At 45.1% G+C, this 27,647-nt stretch overlaps 1 protein-coding gene and 1 long non-coding RNA gene across 7 annotated transcripts in view; both read right to left on the bottom strand.

Moving 5' to 3' along the window:
* PIEZO2 (piezo type mechanosensitive ion channel component 2) overlaps positions 1-12,195 on the bottom strand; it is a 478,008-nt gene extending 465,813 nt beyond the window's left edge. For all 6 annotated transcript variants that reach the window (XM_016933287.4, XM_016933289.4, XM_054671877.2 and 3 more), the window contains exon 1: positions 12,076-12,195. In XM_016933287.4, coding sequence (XP_016788776.4) covers positions 12,076-12,139 — 64 coding nt within the window. In that variant the 5' untranslated portion in view covers positions 12,140-12,195. The remainder of the gene's footprint in view (positions 1-12,075) is intronic.
* Positions 12,196-22,767: 10,572 nt separating this feature from the next.
* Positions 22,768-27,415, bottom strand: LOC134808669 (uncharacterized). Its single transcript, XR_010152095.1, has 2 exons — positions 27,252-27,415; positions 22,768-23,092 (listed from the first exon to the last, which is right to left on the bottom strand). It is a non-coding gene; the product is annotated as an uncharacterized LOC134808669 (long non-coding RNA).
* Positions 27,416-27,647: the final 232 nt, after the last annotated feature.

Here is a 27,647-nt window from a genome sequence, read left to right as displayed (position 1 = left end):
CACTGCCTTGTAATCTGACCTTTCATCTTCTCTTGTGACTGAGGATGGGTTGCCAGAGGCTGTGTGCTATAGCAGCCTTGTCTGGCCTGCAGTGCAAGCCTGGCTCCAGCTAACAACATTTCCTTGCTTACCAGCTAGACTGATTTTGGGCCCCAAGGCCAACACGAGTCAGGATTAACTAAGCATGAGCAAGTTCTAATATTTAGTTTGAAAAATATTTAGTTTGGAAACCAGTATTTAGTTTGATGAGAGGAAGGAGAGGGGGTTGAAGAACAGGAAGCTCACACCCCCACAGCTAATGCTGGAGCCATGACAGCAACACCTGCGTAGGGAGCCCCAGTGTGAGTCTCTGACCTACACACACCTGAGGTGTTTGTGCAGCCTACCCTTTCCTTTTATGGATAATAGAATTATCTGAGCTCTCATAGTCTACAATGTCAATGTAATATTGCAACTGATTACATTCAGTATTTTACTCAGTATCTTTTTCTGACTCAAATCTTGTTTATATCGTCCTGTGTTCTTATACGATTGTTTAGCTTCAATTAATGTAAACCAAGCTAACTATAATGTAGCTTGGTTTTCTTTAAAGGCATGTCTAGTAATAAGCTATGGGTGATGAAGCTCCTTTATCTCTGCAGATACAGAAAGCCAATTCGAATCTAAACATGCTCACACATCTTGTTCATGCTATTCCCATCACTGGTGTGCACAGTCTGCATGATTCTGTATTAGGAGCAGGTGAGGGAGGATCATCGAAATATTAGAAGCTCAAAACCTAAACTAGAATGTCTCTCCTTCATAATCAACTGTTTTGTAAAATCCTGAACCACATCTCTAACATGGTAAAAAAAAAAATTATTGTTCTTAGCAGTTCCTAACCTTTCTTTGAGGGCAAGTCCTAAGTGTATGTACATACGATGGTTATTAAGGAGGCCAGAGCGATTTAGATATAAAAATTCCGGCATGTAGGTTAAAAAGCAGTGATTTATGGCCATACCTTTTAATATTAAAAAAGGCATGTGCAGAAATATTACCCTGAGAATTGTGAAAATATTTCTTAGCCTTGAACACCTCATTCTAGAGATGATGTAATTGAAAAACAGAGAGTTTCTGTAACTTGGCAAAGTCGCATAGCTCGTTATGAACAGGATCCAGATTTGTTCGTTAGACCTTCAAACCAGGGCCCTTTCCAACCTGAGTGCTGCCTAGGTTCCCTAGCAGGGGTCCGTGTTCCTGCAGCAATGCCAAAGGCTGTGCTGCCCGGCAGGGACAGTCCAGGGAAAGCAGCAGGAGGGAGATGGCAGGAGCAGGGACGGCCCAACTCTGCCCATCTCTCTAATTCACTTCCATGGTGCTTCAGTTCAAGATTACCAGCTTGCTAAGGGTCTTCATCCTTCTTCCTTTTCTGCACCTGTGGCCAAACTGCTGCCCTAGAGGGTTTGACCACAAGAGAAAACAGATCGATTTGTGTGGTTCCAGGAGAGCTAAAAACATTTTTAAAAATAATATGCATTTCAAGGATGTGACTTAAGTTTTACCATTGTCAAATGGGTTTTTCCTTCTCTGTTCCCTGCAAAGCAAGTAAAAGGTGTTAATTGCCATCCTGATACAATTCACATTTATGAAAGTCACAGAGTATATATTAGGCTGTTATAAATTTTATATTCAAAGACTTAAAAACCAATCGCTATAGGAAACTAGATCTAACTCTATTTTCAGACTTCTGAGATGTTCAAAACAAAAATTAGTCAGTGAATGTTTTAGTCAATTGGTAAATATTTCTTCAGTGTTCCTGTGTGTTATAGTCCTTGCTGGGTAGCTGAAGTGTAATGATCAGAGGTTATGTTCACAATTTGAAAAACCTACAATCCAAAAGATATAGTGTTTTTTTGTTGTTGTTGTTTTGTTTGTTTGTTTTTTGAGAGCAAGCCTCATTCTGTAGCCCAAGCTGGAGTACGGTGGCACAATCTCAGCTCACTGCAACCTCTGCCTCTGGGGCTCAAGCAATTCTCATGCCTCAGCCTCCCGAGTAGCTGGGACTACAGGCATGTGCCACCTCACCCAGCTAATTTTTGTATTTCAGTAGAGACGAGGTTTCCCCATGTTGCCCAGGATGGTCTCGAATTCCTAAGCTCAGGTGATCCACCTTCCTCAGCCTCCCAAAGTGCTCAGATTACAGGCGTGAGCCACCACACCCAGCTCAAAAGATGTTTTGAAATAGCTGCTATCTGTATATTGAGGAGTAAGTTCCGTGCTGGGGATATCAACAAGGACTATACAAGGTCCCTGAACCTACAGACACATAGAAGGCAAGACAGTGCTCCTACAACTGAATATTAATACAACATTCTGTAATGAGTATGCAAAGTGGCGGGTGAGCACAGAAGGAACAAATCCTTCTGCCTGGGAAGGAGAATTAAAGGAGAAAAGATGTCACGTTGTTTCAAAGGTAACCATGAACCATAGCACAGAGGCTGTCTGATGTATCTGATTGGGGAGAAGACGGCAAAGACAAGACCATTCTCAACTTTCAACAGGTCATGTTCCAAAGCTTCTCGTAAGCTGATTGGTTCTCTAAGTTATCTGCCCATTGAAACTGTGCTGCTCTCGATGAGAAGGAACTCACACTAGCCAATGTTTTACTCATAATCGTGCCTAACTTCTGAATCTGGAGCTATTCATAAAAGCAACTATTTATTGAGTATTTACCGTATGTCGGGCACTGCTCGAAGCACTCTATAAGCACTGACATCTAAGGTTTGCAACAATCCTCTGAGCTATGTTCTATTATTACCTTGTTCCAGATGAAATATCTCAAAAACAGGGGTCAATTTGAACAAGGTCACACAGCTGAATGACAGAGCCAAGATCAGTACTCAAATAATCTGGCGTTAGAGCTGGGGCTCTTAGTCAAGATAGTACATTTCACCTTGAACATCAGAAACCATATAATGCAAATAAAAGGAGGAGGAAGAGAAAGAATTTTTGTATTGTTTCTGGTGTGTAGAGCAGGCCCTGAGAAAGATGTGCTACTTTCTGTGTTGGAAGTCATCTTGATAAGCCCCTAATTGCCCAGTGATATTATGACGCCCTAAAAAATATGTGGGCATCTAGATCATACCTGTACCCACAATGTAAATACTCTCTCTCCCATTTATTTAAAATGTCCATCCCATCCCACCTAGACGATGGGAGCAAATAAGCTATTTGACCTAATATATGGGTAATAAATAGCCATTTTATCTTTCCACAGATATTTACACTTCAAATGAAGACACTTGTTACTCAAAGAAATGGGTTGGGAGAAGTAAAATAAAAATGTAATCAGCAGTGTAGTAGGGTCACCGGCCTCCCCTTCCTTTAAGGGGTTCTGGGACTCAAATCTGGGAAGTGATTGAGGGACCGTGACTCTTTCTTTTGGTATGTCAAGATAGACTTCTGTTCACTTGATCTAGAACTCTTCTGCTTATACAGATCGAGTCAGAATTCAGTAGACTGCCCATCGAGTTCTCTTCTAGGGACACCATGACCACCTACCCAACGCCGTAGGACTCTCAAGTCAGGCTGTTCAGATTGCTGCTTTGACTCTGCTGTTCTCCATGATGGCAATGCACCCACCTGGTCTTTGGTGATCACATGGCCCCTGCCACCTGGGATCCAACCATCCCCAATGCAGTTAAGGACCCCCAGTCAGTGGCAGCAGCTTCCACTGCAATCTCTGACCTGCAGAGAAGAGCAGCCCCAGAGCTCTTCATGGACACCTGAGGCTCCCATTTTTTTCCCCATACTTCTGGTGAAAGTGTGTCCTCTGCACCCTCCCAAGGTGGATGAGCAGATCTTTTATGATAAATCCACTGTAACATCCCAATCTCCCTAAGCCTCTGGATCCCTTCCACTACAGCATACCAAGGTAGCTCTGGCATTTCAACTTCATTTAGTGTAGGCCACCTTTTGGTGCCTGTTTCTGCCACCAACCAAACTGTCAGAGCCCTTTCTAAGCCCTGGAGGTACAACACTGACCAGATCCAATTTCATGTTCCTTGCATCATTATTCCACACCCTAATACCCATTCCCACACACTTTCCTCTAATTTATGTCTAAATTGAGAAAATCATGTTATTTTGGAGTATAGATCTCATGGGTCATACTTTGTGCCTCATCTTTAGATGCCTAGGGACTTGAGTCTAGCTAAGGTCTAGAAACAAAGATGGGTGTTAGCGTAGATCCTCAGAAAAATGTCAGTGGTGTCTGCAAGGCACACTAAGGTACCTTCACCCACAGGAGGCACAGATGATACTGTTATTGCATGCTAATATCCACTCTCTGTCATGGCCACAGACCTACCTTTCCCATTTTAGCTGAGCACATTATCCACCAAAATAAGAATGACATTTCCCAGCTTCCTTTACAGTACGGTAGGTGGAGAAGATTCCTACACTCAGGCTAACTGGATGTGAGCAGAAGTGATTCTTGCAGCTTCCTGGCTGTACCCGTAGAGGGTGGGGAAGGAGTGTTCCTTCTGCATCTCCTACCTCCAGCATTCAGCTTGATGTGGACGTGGTAACAGGCTGTCTTGACCCATGCAGATGAGCGCAACCCACGTGGGATAGAAGAGTATGGCTGCGGCCCTGGGAAACTTCAATAAGCAGAGTTAACATACCCGCTCCAATCACCTACATCTTGACTATCAGGGGAGACAGACTAAGTTTGTCTTATCTAAGCATCATTATGCTGAGAAACCTACATGGAAAACAGAACTCAAGAAGAACAGAATTGTCTTTGCTTAGAACTGACTGACGGGGCCTTCTATCAACTGGAGAAAAGAGCCTATTTGCTGCCAGTCAGGACTGCAAGCCTGTTGGGCTAATGACCAAGTGGTGTATTTAAGGAAGAATGGCAACAGTGGATTGACTGGTTTGACCAAGGTTAAGGCTGGAATGTAATTGCCCACTGAGAAAAGCCCCAACTATGCTTCTCGGAAGAAGATTCTGGGGGGCTTAGGGCAGGGGAAGGCACATCTAGCACCACACAGGGTAAAGATGGAATGAGGCCAAGAGGCCAGGTTGGAGGCTTGAGGTTCCGCATGCTGCGGGGCGCACAGAATGTAGAGCCACGCAACACGTATGTGGACCAAGATGAAAACTTAAGGGCAAAACTTAGAAGCGTGCCCTTGAACGAGGTGCTTGGTGTGGACAGCACTTGCACCCAAGGCAGCAGTGGCACCCACAGTCTCGTCACAAATGTGCAGGCTAAGGAGCAGACGAACGGCTTGTTCACTTGACCTAGAACTCTTCTGAGCACACCAGAGAAGGCCCCGGGGAGACAGGATGCTTGGTGTTGACCAAGTTGAATCTGAAGTGGGGTGGAGAGTTCAGAGTTGGCGACAATACTGAGGCGACAATAACCTGAGTTTGGGTTGCAGAATGAAATCACTCCTGAAGAGAGCAGTGAAGGTCTCAGCAGAAGCTTCCCCCTCCAGGTGACTGGTGAAATGGCCACAGAAAGCCTAAATAGTTTCTGCAGAACTAACCTCATAGATAGACCAAATCCATCCCTTTTTTATAAAATATAATTTGCAAGTTCATATACAAAAGGAGTTTAAATATGTCCATCCACAATATCCTAGTTTAATGCAGAATTGTGCCCAAACAGTACGGCACAAAAGGGGAATTTAAAAATAGCAAGTCATAATCAGAAAACATCACCATCCTATATGATAAAGCAAGGCAAATAAAACTTATATGTATATGCTGCAGGTGCAATGAAAACATTTTATAAGCTGGTAACTGTTACATATATTTTCTTTTAAAAACCCAACAACACATTGAAAAAATGCAAAGCTATACGTTGCTCTTAAATTTTAAAAATAATTTAGCTAAATTTTCTATGCCTATTAGATAATTACTAGACAGTTAAGAAATTATGAAATTATTAGACACTGTGTCTCTGACGGGCTTTTCACGATGTTGAGTGTGTACTTCTCATCATTTTGATTTTGCCACGTCCTAGACAGGTCTGGAAGGTCAAGTGGAAGCTCTGAGGAATATGACAAACCTCGACTGACAGCCAAACATTTAAAAAATGTTTTCCAGGCCAGGCGCAGTGGCTCACGCCTGTAATCCCAGTACTCTGGGAGGCCAAGGCAGGAGGATCACTTGAAGTCAGGAGTTCAAAACCAGCCTGGCCAACATGGTGAAACCCCATCTCTACTAAAAATACAAAAAATTAGCGGAGTGGGGTGGTGCACGCCTGTAATCCCAGCTACTTGGGAGGCTGAGGCAGAAGAATCGCTTGAACCCCAGAGGTGGAGGTTGCAGTGGGCCGAGATCGCGCCACTGCACTGCAGCCTAGGCATCAGAGTGAGATTATCGCAAAAAAAAAAAAAAAAGGAGCAGGCAGGGTGGCTCACACCTGTAATCCCAGTACTTTGGGAGGCCAAGGTCGGGGGATCATGAGGTCAGGAGATCGAGACCATCCTGGCTAACATGGTGAAACCCCGTCGCTACTAAAAATACAAAAAATTAGCCGGGTGTGGTGGCAAGCACCTGTAGTCCCAGCTACTCGGGTGGCTGAGACAGGAGAATGGCATGAACCCAGGAGGCGGAGCTTGCAGTGAGCCGAGATCACGCCACTGCACTCCAGCCTGGGTGACAGAGCAAGACTCCGTCTCAAAAAAAAGAAAAAAGAAAAAGAAAAAGTTTTCCAATATTTTTGTTTTTAGCCTCAGTTCAATGGGAATTTTTTTTGACTGATTCCATGTCCTCAAGACAACGGTTTAAATAAAAAATCTTATAAGCTGTAATGTTGTAGATTATACACATGGTATCATATTGTTCTTCATCAATTGTTCTTCAACATCCAGATGGCTTATGCTATTCTAAGTTCTCCTGAATATTTATGCAAAAAAGCATATTATACACATCATTACTACATAACTTCACATACAATTAACTGTTAGTAGCACAAGGACCCAAAAGGAAAATGACATGTTAGAAATAAAATCACATTAAATAAAGACTACAAAAATGGTGCTGAAAAACAAAAGCAAACGTTAACAGTATTGATCTAGTGAGAACAATATGTAATTGTTCTAAATATTGTTTTTAAGTCCTATTAATCAGAAAAATGCAACTGCAGATTTGGAATATTGAGTAAAACTGGTGAGAAAAATCCTGAGAACTAAAAATCTCTAACACACACACACACACACACACACTCTCTCTCTCTCTCACTCTCTCTCTCTCACATAATTTGGCTCTAGGAAGGCACTAAGTTGCCTTCCCGTGAATCCCACATCCTCAGATCAGCCTTCTCCTGGCCCATGCTCTTACCTCCTAGTCTGTTAATTTTGATTGAGACATCGCCTGAGCATTCTGCTCTCTGCTCATCTTCATAAAGGTAAGGCAGCGCCTGCTGTGTGTCAGGCTTTATACAAGGTGTGCTGTGCACACTATCTCACAACCATGCATGTAATTCTTGAGTGTTAAAAGCGAAACAAAACCATAATAGGATATGTTATTTACCATTTTACAGAAAGAAAAGAGAAACAAACAAAAGGAACTCCACAATCATACAGTGAAGGGCAGAGCCATGAGGTCAATGAGAGTCTCTTAAACTGCCCAGTGGCAACACCATCCTTCCTCAAAGGTGAAGTCCAAAGCCATCTGCTTATCTCTGACTACGAACAAACACACATCACCCGTAAAGAAACACACACACTTACAAAGCAACAGGATGGACACATAGCTGCAGCACCCACAGCTCAGGAGACAACATGCTCATGCCCGTCTCTGTGGATGAAATATTTTATTTTAGAAATAAGCTCTAAATTTCCAATCCTTTCCACTGTTCCTTTTTTCATTTCTGAACTTGATAAATAGTATCTACTTATATAAGGCTGAGAAAGTGTGACAGAAAAGCAAGTTACTTTCTTAAATGCCTTCCATGAATCCTTTGGCAGCTGCAGCCACCTACCACTGAGAGCTACAGCTACCGCAATAGGGGAGGCCAATGCTGATCACATAGACATTAGCTCCATTTGTAATTCTTGGACTGTGTGGAAGTGTGATTTCAAAATGATATATATTACACAGGAAAATACATCATGCTATAAAGAGAAAATTATGATTAGATAGCCATATCTAATATATTTCAAAAATGAGCCCAAATTTTTACTCACATTTTAATCCAACTATCCTTAAAGGAAGTTTTAGAGATTCTTTCTGGATTGGAATATTGTTTTTCAGAGCACTAGTTGATTGGTTGATTCTTGTTTGTGGGACACAGTCCCCCTTTCTGCTCTGCTCTTTCCTAAGCTCTGATTGCCTGTTTTAGGGGACGGGCAGCCATGATCTCTAATCCTCTGTTCCCCCAAGCAAGGCTTCCCCTTTCTTCCCCCTGAAAATATGTAAGTCATTTCTTCCAGCCAAGACATTAGGGAACTCCAGGCAACACTGGGCAAGATGGAATAAATAGTCAGGAACATCAATTAAAAACAAATACACCAGTGCATTCTTGACTGAAAAAATCTCAAATCATATACCTAAAGATGGGTGGTATAGTAGAATCCTGTTAAAAGAAACTAAATGTAAAATATGTGTAAAATGTTCAATAATTATCAGTTATAATTATTAGAGATTGCATAATATGGAAAGTCTTTACCTTTTTGTGTATTATGTGTAAGAAAAAAAGTCAGATGACTTAGCAACTAGTCACAGATAATTTGGGAGATATTTAAAGTTTTTGGTGGCTATGACTATATGCATATCCATCACAGGATGTTCATTTTGGATGGTAAATAACATATTCTATTATGGTTTTGTTTTGCTTTTAACACTCACGAATCACATAACATCTGCATTGAAGAGGCCTGATTTCACTTATCACTTCTCTTAAAATTTCTCTTATATGGAAAAAGAAAAAAATCTGTAACCATTATATTAAACACAATAGCAGTTAATTTTTAACATCTATCATTAAGTAAAAACACTAGGAATCTCTGTGCAGGAAAATTTCAACATCAGTATTAAATAAATGAGTTTAAAGGAAAATATGTAAGCTTCTACAAAGGCTTAGCTTTGAAGGCTGCCTTTTCCAGATATAAAAATAGATGGCTAAAATGTAAAATCGATTCTAATGGCAAGCAGACCCTTGCACTCACTATGCGCAGGAGAGAAACCTGAATATTTGACTTAGTAGCACCTTGGGAGTAGGCAGACCAGAACCCTCCAATAACCTTGGAAATCTCCACTTCTTGCAGAAAAGAATCAAATGCTCAAATAAAAGGTGGCATATCTGCTCAGCCCTCTTTCATCCCTGTAAGTAAGTATCATGATTAGAAGATGTCGATAATTTTCCAGAATGCAGTTTATCTTTTCTAAGCACCCAACACGTGAGGGGGTCACTAGGGTCAGGTCTCCCAGGGAGCTCAGGCTCTCTTCCAGCCAGGGGCCAGTCCACCTCCTCTGCTTTCTCCTGGATAAGGCTTTTCCTAGGGCAGGGGAAAGCAACAGGTTCCAGGCTGAGCAAGGGGGACCACTACCTTCTAACCCCCTACACACTCATACTCTCACACATACTCATAACACATGTGCACACTCACACTTATGCACTCAAACTCACATTCACACAAACTCTTACACAGTCATGCACACACTCGCACACCCAGGTTAGTCTCCCTGAACCCAGAGAGGTGTGGGAGTCCTGAAGAATGAGCTGGATAAAGAAGGCAGCCCCAGAATCTCCTGGGCAGACTCAGCTGTCCCCGAGGCAAGACGCAGTTTGCATGTTGGCCAAGGTTATTATCTTGTCGCCCCTGGAAGCCGAGCTCCTCCCAAAAAGTCCAGGATCAAAGTGGACTCAGGCAGCGGGAGCCCCCAGCCTGCCCTGGGGCACAAGCCAGCCAGCAGGAGGTGAACAGTGTGCGGGCACCACAGAAGAAGCTCGGTGGGGGTCCCAGTGGTGAGAGGCAGGGCTGAATCCAGACCCCAGTCCCCCCACCTCCACCCTGGCTTCGAGTCACCGCCCCAAGCCCCTGTGCCCAGCAACCCAAGCTGGGAGTGCTGTGAGCCAGGCCAGCTCCCCTTGGGAGGGCAGAGTACTACAGCCCTACTGAAGGAGTTTTCAGCATAGGCCACCAACCTTTAGTAGGACTGACAGGCCCCAACCCCAGCATCCGCGGGGCTTGGAGGCAGGTGAGCTGAGTCCAGGGAGCCCAACCTGCAAGAGCCTATGCTCAGGGCAAGGTCGCAGGCAATCGCTGCTGGCACTTCATTCCGCCACTGGTGCCAAGTCACAGAGTGGACCGAGCTGGCTGCAGGGAACCACATGCCTAACTCTTCCAACAGTCACAGTGAGCTGCTGTCCCTTGGAGAGCGGGATGGGGGATGGGGAAGAGGGTGTCCATCCTCCAGGAACAGTGGCGAGGAGGACGGTGGATAGAGGGACTGGGAGGGAGCAGAGCGGCCTTTAACCTTAGTGCCACTCCCCAGGACCCCTCCCCGGTCTGCACTGAAGACCATAAATCACGCTTCATGCTAAAAGCCCTTTGTTAACTCGGTCACTAGCTTCCAATTCACAAATAGTAAATGTGCCAGGCACAGTGCCAAGCGCTTAGGATACAGAGATGATCCCTGAGCAGTGACACCCTCTGTGTGTAAGGCACCTGAAGAATCCCTTTCCCAAATCGCTTTTCAAGCTGGCGGGGAGAGAGGTGCATATCCGCTCTGTGGAAGCTTAGCTCTTCATCTATGCGAGTGAGACTAGACCCCTGCAAAATGGAAACTCAAACTGCAAAGTAGAGAACGAGGCCAGCATCCACTCGTGGGTCCCTCCTGCTGCCCCGGGACCCCGCCTGGCCACACCTTCCCTCCACTCGGAGCGCCTTTCTGGGTTTTCCGCTGAGGTTTGTTGAAAAGACGCCTCCCAGATTCTTCACTCACGAAGTGTGTTACAAAAACTCTCCCGGGAACTGTCCTGACCCTCACCAATCACGCTACAGCCCCCATTCGATTGCTTGCACAAAGAAAACATTTAACACAGGTGTGATCAACCTCGGTCAAGATGCAGAGTCATCAACCTCGGTCAAGATGCAAAAAGGTGGCCTTTTCTGCGAAGGCCACGCCCTCTGTAAATACAGTTACTACTTGGTGAAAAGCGCTCTACTTCCTAGCTCTTGTTGGTGAGAGGGAGAGCAAAGAACCAGGGCCCGGCATTCTTACGAGAGGAATTCAATGTCACAGGCACTGCCTGTTTGAGGAGAAGCTCAGAAACGGTCCGACTCCCAGAACGCAGCCCCCAGTTGCTTTGCACGCCAGGCCAGTCCTGGGGAAACGGTGCAACGCTTGTCTGGGCGTCGAGGAGGCTCCCTTGCGGTCCTCCCTGAGCCCTTGCCAGTCCCAAGGAGTTCCAACTCTGCTTTCTAACCCTTTAAAATCTGGAGAGGGCGGCCGCTGGGAGGCGGGACTAGGTGTTGGGGGTCTATAGCCTTAGCATCCAGTACTTTTGTAGTAGGGGCTTTTGTGGAGGTTTTAAAAAATAAGTAAGAAACGTCAAGGCACTGTCTCCCTGTACCTCGTCCCGCTTTTTCTTTTTTGAATGACTGGAGTCCTTCACTTCTTCCTTCACGGTTGCTGGGATTTGGGGTCTGGGAGAGATGGCCTCTGGGCCGTCTGGAGGCACAGCATGCTGTGCTTGCAGGGTCACTGGGGCTCAGGTCGGAGCCTGACTGTACCTACGATGGGGACGCATCCGCCTTCCAGCCACAGCAATGGCCATCCTTAGTACACAAGTCAGTACTCCACGAAAGAAAATCCACGTGTAACTAAATTCAACATAAACAGTTTCCAGCACATGCCTGTCCCGAGCATCCTGTTAAGAGATACCCCGATCGCGCGCCCCAGAGTGGGAAGTGAGATAGCCAGGCTGTGCACCAGGGACAGCGCGCGTCTGACGCCGCTGGCCTCCCGAATCGAACCCCAGAGCACCAGAGCCCTTCACTTTGTTAAGAAGTCCCCCACCCAGGCGCCCCCCTCGTCCTCCTCAAGTGTCCTCGGAAAGCGGACCAGACTCACCTACTGCCAGGCAGATGGGCAGCAGCAGCCTGAAGATGAGCCCGCACACCACTTCTGAGGCCATCGCGTCGGTCCGGCGAGTCGGAGCAGAGGGGCGAGGCTCCAGGGTCCCTAGGGGTGGTGGGACGCAAGGCCCATGCCCGTCTATGGCCTCTCGCCGCCGGCAGCTCGCAGCCACCCGAGCATCGCCTCGGCGCGGGCCGCGACGCTCTCCGCCCCGAGGGCGCGCTCCCGGGGCTCTTGGCCGCCCCTCGCCCACCGGGCTCTGGGTAGCCCCTCACCAGGCTCTTGGCGGCCACCTAGCCCGGCGCCCGGCCCCCTGCGGCCGGCCCATTTAGTGTGAATCCTGGATCCGGCAGCGGCGGCGGCTTCTTCAGGGGTAGCTGATGCCGGGGCCTTGGAGAGGGACGCTTTGGGAGGGTCCTGGGAGGCGGCGCGGCGAGCAAAGGGGGCAAGAAGGGCGTGCTGTGCTCCCGCCTGGCTCCCGGGGCGTCGTTTGGGGGCGGCCGGGGAGTTTTCTACTTGGAAGCCCCTCTGAAGCCACCGCGTCTCCTTTGCCCGGCCTCGTCTCCGCTGCCCACGCAGGCTGCCGCGCTCTGGCCTCGGCCCCGGCTCTCGGAGCTGCCCGGCGGGCTCCGGGTCTCGCCCTCCAGTCCCCAGGCGGCCCGCGGCGGATCCCCGAGAGGCAGCGCAGCTCAGCCCCTGCGCCCCCCAGCTTCGGGCCGGAGAGACCGGGGTGGGAGCTGCCAGGCGCGCAGAACCATCCCCGCCACCACGGGGCTCGCCTTGTGGGTCCGGTCCGCGGGCGGCGCTGCGAGTCCCTCCCTCACTCGAAGGAACGGCGCGAGCGTGGGGAGAAATGGAGACCAGAGCGCATATCGGGTGAGTGGGTCTCCCACTCCTTCCTCCACCGCCTCAATTTAAAACTCAAGAGAAAAACCAGCGCCGTCCCGTCGCCCAGCGCGACCACCGCCTGCCGCCTTGCAACCTCGCCCTCGCGGCGCAGCCGGGGCTCCCCGGCGGCGCGCGCTTCTCCACCTTCAATGAAACTTTCGAAGCCCTCACTCGGGGACGGGCGTGTCCCCCGGCCAATGGGATGGCGGCTCCGGGGCCTGCGCGCGCGGAGCCCGCCCCTGAGCGGCTGGGGAAGTGAGAGCCTTGCACCGGCGCGGAGGGCAAGCCCCCACCCGCGGCTCCCGCGCCTGGGAGAGACCCGGCCTGGCCTGCTAGTGGGCTGCGCGCCTTAGCTCGCCCTCCGCGAGCACTCCTGCCCCACTGGCTCCCGCAGCCCCGCGGCTCTGCGTGGTCCTGTCATTCCGGTGGTGCACCCTGGCATCCAGTCCACCCGGCCGGGCCCTGAGCTTGCCCAAACCCAGGGAACCGTTTAAGGTCCGAGGGAAACGCACAGGCCCGGCAGGAGAGAAGCCAGGGGCTTGAAGAGTCCTGTGCGACCCCGACCTCTGCTGGGTCCACAGGTGCACACTGGCATTAAGAAGAATAGAGCTGAATTCATCTACACCATTGACCCTGCCCATATTTCACATAGCAAGAACTTGCCATTCTGAATAGACTCGGGGAAATCCCGGGTCTTCCCCAACAGATATGCACCCACTTTGTGCATTTGGGGGAACTCTCCGTTTTCACCTCAGTTTTGCTCCTTGCTTGTCGTGGCTCTGGGGAAAGAGAGCGTTGGCACTGAGAATATTCTCCCTTTCTCCTAGTGCACTGCTTTTTGCCTGTTCTAGGCAAGATCTAGAGAAATCTGGCTCTAGCTGGGAGACTGCAGTGTGCCTGGGTCTTTTATTTAACTGTTATCCGAGAGTGGAGGAGACTTGCTAGAGCACAGTAGGGGTCTTTCCGGACATGGAGGAAGAGGCTGTTAGCATCTGTAGAGAGGACTGTTCAGGACTGGCATTCCATCAGGAGGACACACTGGGAAGGACCTGGCTTCCCTTCCGCACCTACATTCCTGGCTTGCATTAGTTGGAGGGGATAGAGCAGTGAGCTGATGAAAAACAGGCAAACCCCCGTCTTTTTAGCCATTTGAAACGCTTTTGTGGACATCCCTTTTTTGAGACAGGGTAAGCTTGTGGTTTGAGCTCAGGTGCCTTCACGAATTCTCTTGAGAATTACAGAAAAACTATGAACCATTGCTTTTTGAATGAAGACTCAAGACAGTTGGCATATGGTGAAGACACCCTGAAACTTAAACCACCCATGTGCTCTGCCATCCTCAAGAAGCTTAGATAGCACCTAAACCCGGGCGTAGTCATGAGCTCAACAGCAGACCTACAGGAGACGATAGAACTTAAATTAGCATCCAGTCACCAAGAAATGCTATCAAGAAATGGTTTGTGTAACCTGTTTGTAGAAGCCTGATATAAATCTACCACTAATTTTGATGTTCATAAGTCTGCCTTCACATCCATGCCCTCCCCACCTCACCCCATGTACGACTCATTCTTGGGAGCTAATAGGTGAAGGACTCCTGAATTTTAAATAATACTGTGTCATCACATGAATTCTGTATTCTCTGAATACTTTCTCATGTTCTTGATAGGCTTCCCATACTAACAACTGTCTAGACTTTTTCACAATAATTCTCTTTCAGAATAACATAAGCTGGGAGGCACAAGATTCCCAGCAGGTGGGTGGTCTTACCAAATAAACTTCGAGCTTTCTCTGCCACAGTGTGTACCAACTTGGCTGCTGGGGCGTTAGAGATTTTAACAACTACATCCCAGTTCTGAGACTTCCAACGTATGTACTCAAGGGGAAGTTTCAGCGGTCTAGACTACATCTGAAATAGGCTTCTCCATGCTGGCTACATGCTGCAGTCACCTGGGGAGCTTTTGAAAAACGCTCAGTCTCCACACTCCCTGAAATCCTGATTTAATTGGTCTGTGATGGGGCCCCCACACCTGTATTTTTTTTAAAGCTCTCAAGTGATTCTTAAGTATGCAGTCAGGGGTGAAGACCGCTGTCCTCATTTTCATATCAGACTCAGAAAATAGTCCATTGGCTTTCAAAACTAGCATCTCCAAACCTCATCCACCTTTCTGAAGCTGTATTTTCTTTCACACTGGACTTGACTTGAGCATACATATCCATAGCAGTGGCATTGTTTTTACAAGGGCTGTTTAACCCTCAATTTTCCCTGCTCTCATAGAAGCAGTATCTGGTGTCTAGACAGGTTAGTTTTTAAGGACTCACCAGCCCATGAGGGTATTGATCACCGTTCGGGAGCTCTGCTTGCCTGGCAAACTTTATTCCAAAGTTTGCCAGAATCTTGTCCAAAATTTGAAAGAGTATGTGAGTTTAAAAATGCTTTGGGGAGAAATCAAACATGTAAAATACTCATGGACATATTATTTTGATATTTCATGGGTACCTGATGTGTATAATCACCAGTTTACCCTGGTAATGAATTAAGCACCAGACACCCTATGCCTCTCTGCATCCACAATGACAAACAATGACTTGTTTTGATCATTATTGAGACTTTTAGTGCCTCAGTTTCTTCATCTGTAAGTTAAGGAAAGCAGTAAAACCTACCCAATATGGAATCTACACAGATAGAGACAGTTTATAGAGTTCTTAGAGAAATGCCTGGTGCATAGTAATCATTCAATGAATATTGGCTGCTATTATTCCTATTATTGTTGTTATTGTTGTTGTTGAAAAACAAGAACTAATTCTACATTTATCAAACAATTATGCTAAAGCACAGTGACCTGCAGTGAGACAGACAGCAATATGTTTATGCTCCCAGCAATATGTTTAAGAACTGATCAACATTTTCATAAGGGTTCAAGGTTTTCTCCATAGTGTGTCATTTTTTGCCTTGTGTGCATTTCATCTCACCTGTTTAGATTTATCTTTTTTTTTTTTTTTGAGATGAAGTCACACTCTGTTGCCCAGGCTGGAGTGCAATGGCACAATCTCAGATCACTGCAACCTCCGCCTCCCAGATTCAAGCGATTCTCTTGCCTCAGCCTCCCAGGTAGCTGAGAATACAGGCGCACACCACCACGCCTGGCTAATTTTTGTATTTTTAGTAGATACAGGGTTTTGCCATGTTGGCCAAGCTGGTCTCGAACTCCTGACCTCAGGTGATCCAGCCGCTTTAGCCTCCCAAAGTGCTGGGATTACAGGGGTGAACCACCGCACCTGGCCCTAGCTTTTGTCTTTTCTAAATTTGGTTTACTGTTGCACTGATTGACAAAATCATTCAGAAACTTGATCTTTGTCCCAAACACTAATTTTTTTGTATCATGCTTACTAGGAAAACACAGATAATGTGTTTAGCCCTGGGTCATGTTTAGCTCTATGTCTGTTATTCTCTGGGATACTTTGTTAGCTTCCTTTGGAAGATCTCAGAGATGGATATTGTCCCAAATGGGAACTTTACAAAACAATGTTTCCCACAAGGAATATAAAGTTTGTCAACCTGGCATTTTCTTCGTTCAGTGAAATCTGCCAAAATCCATTGATGCCATCCAGCCTGTGGAGAATGTGGTACCTCTTACCAACTTAATTAAGGAGAATATCTTCTAGCATTGGTCACGTGTGTTTTTCTTACATATATGTTAACTAAAAAATTTACATATATATATATATTTCTAGTTCTCATTTATAATTATCATTGTGTCATAAGGCACAATATTTATTTGGAAGTTATTTTTGTTAGAAGCCACAGAGATTTTGGCTCTTATTCTTAAGAAAACTTGGAAGCTGAATGGCTTTCTTCTTTTTGCTAATATATGCTGAGGTTGTACATTTTTAAAAAGCTATCAATTTAATGTTTACAGCAGAAGTATTTTCGAAGTCTCCAAATTCCAAAGACCTAGACAACTTCTAATAATGTGCAGGAGACATGGTCTGGTTATACTTCTGCTAAAGAAGTTATCCCTCATCAGAGCAACGCACAGTGAAATTCACTGTCTCTGACATCTGGCCCTTTGGTGGAATCTTCCTGCTAAGCCTACGTAAAATGTATACTGTAGCCTTAACTGCAGTTTGTGAATTGTAATATGGATGCCGAATCTGAAGCACACTGCTGATTTGTATCTGCAGTTCAAAAACCTTGAAAACGCAGCTAACCGACGTGTCTATGGGCCTTATCTTTCCAACTAGATTGGAGGATATGAGGACATGGATAAAATTTCATCTATAAAGCAGAATATAAAGCAAAATATTGTTTCCAAGTGAATCATATTCTACTTACACACTTCCATTACACACACACACAGAGGCATGTGCACACAATCTCACACACACACATACACACTCACCCATAACCACATCAGAAATATCTCATATAAAAATAAAAGGACCACGTAAACTTGTATTTGGTTTTTGGAGGTAAACACATAAAGGAAGAGATTCCGATTTGTGGGGAGGGTGCTCTGCTGAAGTTGGTGACTTGCCTTGGGCACCACAGGCACCCAGGTGGCCAATGCTAAAACATGGAAACCACCATTCATTATTTACAGCCAACATCGTGAGCAGATTTTTATCTAGCAGTTGTCTATCTGCTGTCTGTGTATTTGTTGCTGAAGCCTTTGAAGAGGCTGCTGGTTGTAATATCATTTTTTCAGAAAGGCTTATCATGCTATAAGAAGACTTATGGAAGGGAGCTGGAATTTGGAGGATAATTTTGCAATGAAATTGTAGTAAGTCAAAGCAAGTTACTAACCAAAAAAATTACAGGTTTTTTTTCTTTACTTGTAACCACTGAGATAAAAAAATTCAACTTGTCCATGTCCTAAATAGATATTTATTAGTTAATGAATCATAATTTGGATTCTAGCTGTGTTTGTAACTGCATCTGGATCTCTGCAATGGTCATAGAAATGTTAATATTCTTAATAAGCTTAGGTGACTTTCATTCATTGGTTTTATTGAGATTTCGAATATGTGTATGGATATGCGTGTGTACAAGTTTTGAAATAAGCTATTTCTAGTTCTAACACTAGCCTATAACTGACTGGATCCCATCCAATGATTACAGTTAACGAGTTTGAAGCTTTGTTCACTTATTCTCCTGCAGTGCCACCTTTTGGCTAGAAGTATATTGAAAAAATACAAGTACTTTTAGCAGAAAGCATGCAATTAGCCACAATCAACAAACAAACATTGATTATAGCCCATGTTGCAGGCTGATGGGCTCAGAAATACAGCAGTGGGCAGAACCAGCACAGCCACTGCCTTCATAAGGTCACCATCCAGCAATGAAAGACAGACATTAACCAACTATATATAAATAATGAAGAAAATAATACATGCCTGCAAAGAACTCTGAAGAAGTATTGGGCCTTAGGGGAGAGTATAAATGGTAAACCCAACCTCCTCTGGGGGAGGCACAGGAGGACAGATCCCTTGAGAAGGAGATGTATGTCACATCTTGAAGGGTGAGTGTAGATTCACCATAATGTAAGCTCCAAGTGGGCAGGGACTTTGCTGTTCATGGCTGTATCCCCAGGACCTAAAAGAGCATGGGGCCCATAGTACAGACGGCATAATATTTGTTGACTGAATAAAGGAGTTACCTAGGTGAGAAGAGAAGGAATAATGTTCCCAGGCAGAAAGAACAGATGACATCCCAGAGGCAGCAGAGAGTACTATGTGTTAAAGGATTTAAGAGCAGTTCACAGGAAATTTCCATATTCCATCAACTGGGCGTCCCACACAGCTTAAACCATTTGCCAGGTCATATGGTTTCCAATTTATAGGCTTCTCTATTTTCCATTAAATTGAAACAGTAGTAAACACTTAAGTACAAGCAAAACAACCGACATAGGCAGTCATAGATCACAGGAATAAGGACTGTCACACAGGAAACCTGGAGTTCGCTGTCTTTAGTGTCCTGTCTTCATGCTGCTGTTCGCTTCTCAGATGGGAGACCCAAAGTGCACTGGCAGGAAGTCAAGAGACTTGGGACATTTCAGTTCTGGCAACGTCTTGCTGAAATGTTGCTAAATAAATTGCTTGACCTTTCTGGGTTTTGTGGGTTTTCCCACTTTGGGGTTTTTGTGTGCTCAATCTGCTTTCTTTTAAATCTGTGTACAGGCAGAGCAAATGTGTAGATGCCCTCTGGGCCTGCAGCAATACTGTAGCCAGTGAGATGCAATTCCTCGGGCCAAGAGCACATTCCTGTGATCCACTTATTCCTCTGTAAGTGGAGGGCATTGGCGGGCATGAGCAAATGCTTAGCCACACTCCTGAAACAGGAAAGCAGACCTTGAGGGTGAACTTCCTGACTGAAAAGCTTTTCTCCGTAGGTCAGCGTGACACTTTCTCTGGCTTGCCCAGTGACAAGATAAACATCATGGGTTCATCTAAGATTCTTTCAGGTCCTTCAGACAAGAGTTTTGCTTGTTCATATTGGGATGTGAGGACATGGCCCCTGTATTACGGTTCTCTAGAGGGACAGAAAAAATAGGATAGATGTATATATGAAGCGGAGTTTATTAAGGAATGTTGACTCACACAATCACAAGGTGAGGTCCCGCAATAGGCTGTCTGCAAGCTGATGAGCAAGAAAGCCAGTCCGAGTCCCAAAAGCTCAAAAGCAGGGAAGCCGACAGTGCAGTCTTCAGTCTGTGGTTGAAGGTCCAAGAGTCCTGAAGAACTTGGAGTCCGATGTTCTAGGGCAGGAAGCATCCAGCACAGGAGAAAGATATAGGCAGGGAGACCAAGCCAGTCTAGCCTTTCCACGTTCCTCTGCCTGCTTTTATTCTACCCGTGCTGGCAGCTGATTAGATGGTGCCCACCCAGATTGAGGGCGGGTCTGCCTCTCCCAGTCCACTGACTCAAATGTTACTCTCCTTTGGGAACACTCTCACAGACACACCCAGGAACAATACTTTGCATCCTTCAGTCCAATCAAGTTGACGCTCAGTATTAACCATCACAGTCCCCTTACTAAAATAAGCAGAAGACAACAGTGTGCTTCCCGTCAAGTGAGAAGCAAAACCTCTGGAATCAAAATCCCTCAGCGAGATGGGGGTCCCTGTGTCCCCTTGCCTGGATTATTACTGGCACGGGGTTCCTTCTCTCTTTCTGATGAAGGAAAAAATGCATTTTCTTGTATTCTGTTAACACAGCTGAGAAAAGCAACCATTTTAAAAAAGAAAACATGCTATAAAATTAAAGGTGAATGAACCCCTCTTTTATAAAATGTCTTTTCCAAAATTCAAGTTTCTGATGTTATGCGTCTCAAAACAGTGACAACTCTTTGAGATTCTGTCAGATAACTGCTCTCCCACCTCAGATGAGTCTAGGGCCAGCTACAAAATTTGTGAGCTGCAGTGCAAAATGAAAATGTGGGCTCCTTGTTCAAAAGGCAGAAAAAAAAGTGCTGCTCAGAATCCTTAAATATAAAGGTTTTCCCTTTCTTCTACGGCCTCTCTCTCTCAAATTGCCATAGCACTTTATATGGCCATTTAATGTTCTAAGTGAGTAAAAGTCAAAATTATTTAAATTATTAGCATAATTTAACCATAAATATTTATATTCTACAATGTCAGTTTTAAATGCAAATAAATATAAGAGCATTCAACTCATATGCAGAATTATTGAAATCACACACTTTGTGTTGTTTAGCTTGTACAGGCATATGCACTTTGTTCTTAGCAAACAGTTGACAGACCGCATGGAATGAACTCAACTGTTTTTATTTCACTTCTTGATATACTCACATTCTACCAACATTCTCTGCCTCTGGCTTACTGCGAGTTAAGAGTGGGCTGACAGGGAAAGGAGCTAGGGGTGTCCTTTCTCCCCTTTCCTTGCATGTCATCAATTTCAGCATAAGTGTCTGGCTAACACTTGCTGTTAGAAACAGGAGTAAGAAATGGCATGAGGCGATCAGGCACATTCAGGACGGTATGGCCATGTACAGGTACCAAAATATCACGTGTACCCCAAAAAGATGTACAACTATTGTATATCAACTTTTATTTATTTATTTATTTTGAGACGGAGTCTTGCTCTGTGGCCCAGGCTGGAGTGCAGTGGTGTGATCTCGGCTCACTGCAAGCTCCGCCTCCCGGGTTCACGCCATTCTCCTGCCTCAGCCTCCCGAGTAGCTGGGACTACAGGCGCCCGCCACCGTGGCCGGCTGATTTTTTGTATTTTTAGTAGAGACAGGGTTTCACTGTGTTCGCCAGGATGGTTTCGATCTCCTGACCTCGTGATCTGCCTGCCTCAGCCTCCCAAAGTGCTGAGATTACAAGCGTGAGCCACCGCGCCAGGCCCGAATGGTGGATTTTAGCATTTTCACCCTTTTTTTTTTCCCTTGGCTTGTGGCAACATTTTATTTATTGGGCAATCACCATTTTGTGTGTGATTAAGTTCCTATACCATTGAATTTTCTCGTAGTAATTAAATGATGACACTGATTCATAATTATGCATAAGCAAGCCAATTTCACATCTAGGATTGATGTAAAAATAAAGTGAGACATTTGAACCTACTTTACCTGCTAATTATGAAATATTAAACAAACCAGTGTAATGTTATCATTGTTACTATAATTATTAATGTTTTTATTTTTAAACTATCCGCTTTGAGGAGAATCCTCCAACCAGTAACACACGTTGGGCATATTTTTCCCCATGAGCTTTAATTCCATTTGTTTTATGCTCTAGAAGGGCAAACGTTATTAGATTCAACAATTTGGTAGAATCTTGGATGCAAGGAGAGTCGCCTCTGGGACATTTCTTTTCTTTTTCTTTCATTTCTTTTTTTTTTTTTTTTTCTTTTGAGACAGAATCTTGCTCTGTCGCCAGGCTGCAGGAGTGGAGTGGCGTGATCTCAGCTCACTGCAACCTCCACTTCCCAGTTTCAAGCAATTCTCCTGCCTCAGCCTCCCAAGTAGCTGGGATTACAGGCGCCCACCACCATGCCCAGCTAATTTTTGTATTTTTAGTAGAGACAGGGTTTCACCATGTTGGCCAGGCTGGTCTCGAACTCCTGATCTCAGGCGATCTGCCCACCTCAGCCTCTCAAAGTGCTGGGATTACAGGCGTGAGCCACCACGCCCAGCCACCTCTGGGACATTTCTTTTCTCTTTGGAGTGAACGATAGGCTGCATAAGATAGTTCCTAAGGCATGTTAACATTAGTGATTTCACAAAGAAGTTTCCATTCAGAATGGAAAAGTGGCATAAAGCTGTGAGCTAAAATCTCAGAAGGTGTGGGAGGGCGATTGCCTCCATGGCTCCCTTGCCAAGGGACATGGAAAAATTCGGAACTAGGCAGCTATAAACCCTGAGCATTAATATGAATTACCCTTCTTTCTCAGAGTGGTTATTAAGATCTATGCCCTATATGTTACATAGCTTTGTGTAACTGTTACCATGGCACTTACAGACTTTGTGAGAAATGCTCTCCACACTTTCTGGATCACACACACCTATCAGAAAAAGCTTTTGTGCATATGATCCAACATATGAGTACTTATATACTTGTAAGTTATAAATTATATATATAAGATTATATGTTATCTATATTTGGTAATAGTTAATAGTTATATATATGTTTATAATATAGGATGTGATATATACACACATATATGAGTATATATATAAAATAGTGAGATATATAAATATAAATATATATACATATATGTGTGTATATATATAATTATTATTACCTAATAAATTAAGGCACACCACACACAGGCAAGGATCATCATTAAATAAGACATATTTCAAATATTTCTTGATAGCGTTGATGTTTCTAATTCTTGTTAGATATGATGAAATGATCATTGCTTTTATGGAAACCCTGCTATGGTGGCTTAACCAAACGTGAATGAACTTTCCTCACATGCCGGCTGTGCAGAGATGGGCCATCCCAGGCTGGCACAGCAGCAGCAGAATATCCCCAGCGCCTTGAGCTGCTCTGGTCCCTTCGTCCTTTCATTGTGAGCCACTGACATCCTTCCTCATGATGGCTTTCATGTATGCAAGATGGCAGCTTCACGTCTAGTCCCAAGCCTACTTTCCAAGCTGGAAGAAGAGAACAGTGACAAGAAAGCAGAATATTCACTGAGTACTTAGAATGTTCCAGTTGCATTTTGAGGAGATTGTTAAGAGGTTAAGAGATTGCCTCCAAACTACCTTTTGCCTCATTCCCAACCAATGTGGGATTGAGTTGCATGAAGGTCTATGAATTGCTCTAGGTCTCACAGCGAGTGTGGGGAGAGTTAGTTCCGGCAGCTAGATCCGCAGACTCTGGACTGAGGTCCTCTCCACTGCCCACAGCGCCCCAGGACAGCAGGCTGATGGGTGCCATGTGCAGCACCACCTGCGTTCTTCAGGGGGCCTGGGCTGTGCTCCCACCCCTCAGCACCCATGTCCTGGCTGGGGGGTAACCTTAAGATCCACCACGACATACATTTACAGATCACTGTAATCACAGTGGTTCTTGAAAGCAGGGCTTTAAAGGGACTACAGAACGTGTTAAGAATGACTGACTGGGAGATGAGAATGCTCAGTACCGAATCCCTTACCACAAGATGAGTGCACCTGCCGCAATGTCATTCAACCTCATTAACCTCCCGCAGATTCTCAGTACATGAAATGACTGAGATTGGGGAAGCTAGTTCTTATCCTCTATAGTAAAAAAATCTGAGTGTATGAGTAGGGGGGAGGCATTATATTCAAATCCCAGCCTGTGCACTCAGGAGCTGTCCTAGCTAAGGTGGGTTACCTAAAACTTTGTATTTTTGTTTTCCTTAAAATGAAGAAGAAGTGTGAACAGAAAGAATGGTAAAGTTGTAACTATATAGACAGCAAGGATATGGCACCTGGGTAAAGGACTTTGGGAAAGGAAGAAGCCAAGTCGCTTAATCATTTTCCCAGAAGTGTGGAAGTTAAGCAAAATGCAGTGGCTCTAATTATGATACGTTACATTTATCTGGCTCCTTTCTCTTAAGAGCGCAGAGTGGTTCTCAGACATTATCTCATGAATTTGCAAATCATTCCTGGGAGTTAGATAGGAATGAAGCCAGGCAAAAGTTTCTAGCTTACCACTTTACTAAGAGCCAGAAGTTGAAATATTCTCTCCATCCAAGTCAGCACCTTCTGTGCAAACATAAACTACTATATTACTCAAGTCATATTCAGGGAACATCAATTTGCAGATTCTTGTTATCCTTAAAATAACACATACCTTTCAGAAAGTAAGCCATTGTAATAAAAGTCTTTCTTGATTTCTTGACAAATGAAAGTATTTACGGAGTTTCATTCCCAGAAGTGAAATGAGCAAACAGTGAAATTCAAACCTTTTCACGAATTTAGTGTAATAATTGTGGGATTTATCCCCCAGCACATGGCAATGATTGGAGTATGATTGCGCTTTGAGGACCAAGCTATAAAATCAACATAAAGTTGGTGAAGTCAGAATGCAAAGTTACCTTAAGTACAGAAAATAAGACACAAGCCAACATAGTCTGACTATTGCAATTTAAGACATTGACAGATCGAAAGAAAGAATATGCCAATTAAAAAGAAAAGTATGGGACGTGGGAAGGACTATTTGCCAGTGACAAAACAAACACTGCAATAGAAAAGGAGACTTGAGGCCGGGCGCGGTGGCTCATGCCTGTAATCCCAGAACTTTGGGAGGCCGAGGCGGGCAGATCACCTGAGGTCAGGAGTTCGAGACCAGCCTGACCAACATGGAGAAACCCCATCTCTACTGAAAATACAAAATTAGCTGGGTGTGATGGCGTGTGCCTGTAATCCCAGCTACTTGGGAGGCTGAGGCAAGAGAATCACTTGAACCTGGGAGGTGGATGTTGCGGTGAACTGAGATTGCACCATTGCACTCCTTCCTGGGCAACAAGAGTGAAAGTCTGTCTTAAATAAAAGAAAAAAAGAAAAGGAGACTTGATCGATATGTTGCCAATGTTTGATCCCATTAGCAATGCAGTTCCTAGAGAAAATGTTTCCCTTGACAGTCATCCATAGGCACAAAGATAAGGTGGTAAGCATGAGGTCCCCAGGCTTACAGAGTTTGGGAAATGGATCCCCAGCTGGGGGATCAGCTCAGACAGAAAGAAAAGCAATGTCTGGGAGAACAATGAACCCTACCAGCCTTATTCAGGTTCCCTAAAAGCAGGTCCTAAGTGAGGCTTCTTATATAAGTGATTGACTGATGGAAGAGCTCAGGAGGAGAGGGATGAGGGAGGCAGGTGGGCAGGGGAAGAAAGCTAAGTAGGGACGGGGAGTGTGATAGAGATTAGAGCCTCAGCCCGGTCACAGGGAGCACCTGGAAATGTAAAAGGCGTTACAGAGATGGCCACACTTTGAGAAAAGGGGCAGGCTTTTGTGCCCCTTTGTCAGTCAGTCATTGGCCAAGAGCTGCCTAAGGTATGAGGTGGGGTCATAACCTCCCTAGAGAGGACCCCCCTCATTTCAACCAAGTGCCATCCTCTGAGAAGGGCAGCTGTGGCCACAAGCAGCCAGTGCTCATCACATGCCTGGGAAAGGCACAAAGGTGAGAACTAAGAACTTCTACTAGGTTGGCTTTTTGTTCTGTTCAGTGACCAAGACAACTTAAAGCATTGATGATTTCTCCAAGAACATACATTTCAAGGGCAGTCTTTCTTTCCTTATCTAAATGTATTCCCTTCTCTTTTAATAAACCCATAGGCAGGCAACCCATAAACAAACTAATACACAAAACAAAATAATAAATTAACCAATAATCTGAAACAAGATGTTCAATAAAAGCTATGAAAGTTCCTCTATTCTCCAAGTAGAATGGCTGAGCTACTCCTCTTCCTTCTGTCCACTCACCTAAATGATTTTTCTCAGCTTATGCAACAATTCTTATGAGCATTCACTATATTTCAGGCACAGTTCTCAGCTCCGGACATGTTGGTAAATAATGGAGCCACGGTGCCATGGCTCCACTCATGTCCGGTCTAGTGCAGGACCTTTAAGAACTCAGCCCCAGCTGGCATAGTGTTCCAGGCCCCACAACAGAAAGTGCTGGGCCACAAAGCCAGTGTTTTCTCTTCTGCAGATGACTGCACCTCTTAAGAATCCTTGCTCTGGGTCTCCTTCGCCCAGTGTAGACAAGGTCTTCCATTAGGTCTGCTTGCAGTACTTGCAAGATTTAGACAGATATATGGGCTGGGCCATTCTGGTTGAATGTGTTGCAGCCAATCCTGTTTCACAGCCAATCACAATCTCAGGGTGGCCCAAATGTGGTTTGACAACACTTCCTTGCAGGGTAGTCATGGATCCAGGCCAAAGACAACGAGCATTTATTTCTAATACACTTTCTGTATTAAAAAGGATTAGAAGTGGGCATTGATATTGGCTGAATGTCTTGGATATGTAGCAGGGCAAATGGTTTTGATTTCACTCCACATGAAAACACCAAGTTCTTCTTTCCTTTTGTTTTTTCTTTGTTTTTCGTAAGGCTTCACACATCTGGTCTCTGTTCCCAGAGAGCTCGCTCTTCCTGTCTTCTTCTCATTCTTCAATCTCACCTGGCTTTTTGACCCAGCACTGTCTCTAGTGGGGTCTGGAATGCAACACCAGGTGGGGCTGAGAGAATCCTTCCCCAACCACCGAACTTGTAGCTTCCTTTCCCTCCCCCTCCTCCTCTCATTGTTCCATTTCTCAGTGTCCTTCTCTTGTTCCTCATAACACTTATTACTACTTTAAATTTTGTGTGTGTGTATGTTTATTCGTTTCTGTGACCGCAGACTGAAAGCCCCATGCGTTTTGTCCATTATTCATATGCAATTTTCAGCAGAGTGCCTGACACAGAAAACATACTTGCTAAATACGTAGGAAGCAGTGCTGGGTGCAGTAAGAGTGTGGGGCCTGGAGTTAATCAGCCTGGGTTTGAATCCTGGCTTACCACGTATTAGCTAAGCCTCATCCCTGTAAGCCTCAATTTCCTCATCAATAAAATGGAAATGTTGATAGTACTTGTATTTTTGTGTTATCCTGATATTTAAGTGCATTTCTTCATGTTAAATGCTTTGATGAGTACCTGGCAAGTACTTAATAAATGTAAGCTAGTTTTGTTTGTAGCTTGGATTTAGAGGTAAAATATGTAGAGCTCTGTGAAATGGTGTGATAGATAGGAATAGCTACAGTAACAGGAAGCCACTGAATCAGAATGACAACTGTTCAGACTCACTGTTATTCTGAAGCTCTCCAAGTTTGTTTTGTTTGCACGTCCATGATCCATTACCATCCTGCAAAGAAGTGAAAATGGGAACTCTTGGGGGTTCCCGGGTGCGCTCCCTGCTGGCCGCGCTGCAGGGTGCAGAGAGGCAGAGGCAGGCACGCCGAGGGCCCAGCGGAGCAGGGGCTTGTGCGCCGCTCCCAACAAACAGCCTGAGCGTCACTAACGCAGGTTTGAGGCGTCACTAACGCCCGGGAGGCTGAGCACTCCTTGGAGGGGGACACCCACTGCTGTTCACCCTAAACGCCTACCTCAAGACAAGACACTGATAAGCACAGACACAAAGGAAACAAGTCTTTGCAAATGGGAAAAGGAAAGACTAAGGGAAATGAATTTATTTTAATAATC

The sequence above is a fragment of the Pan troglodytes genome, chromosome 17, assembly GCF_028858775.2.
Source record: "Pan troglodytes isolate AG18354 chromosome 17, NHGRI_mPanTro3-v2.0_pri, whole genome shotgun sequence".
NCBI lineage: Eukaryota > Metazoa > Chordata > Mammalia > Primates > Hominidae > Pan > Pan troglodytes.
Note: the sequence above shows the minus strand (reverse complement) of the source record. Positions and strands in the feature narration are given on the sequence as shown.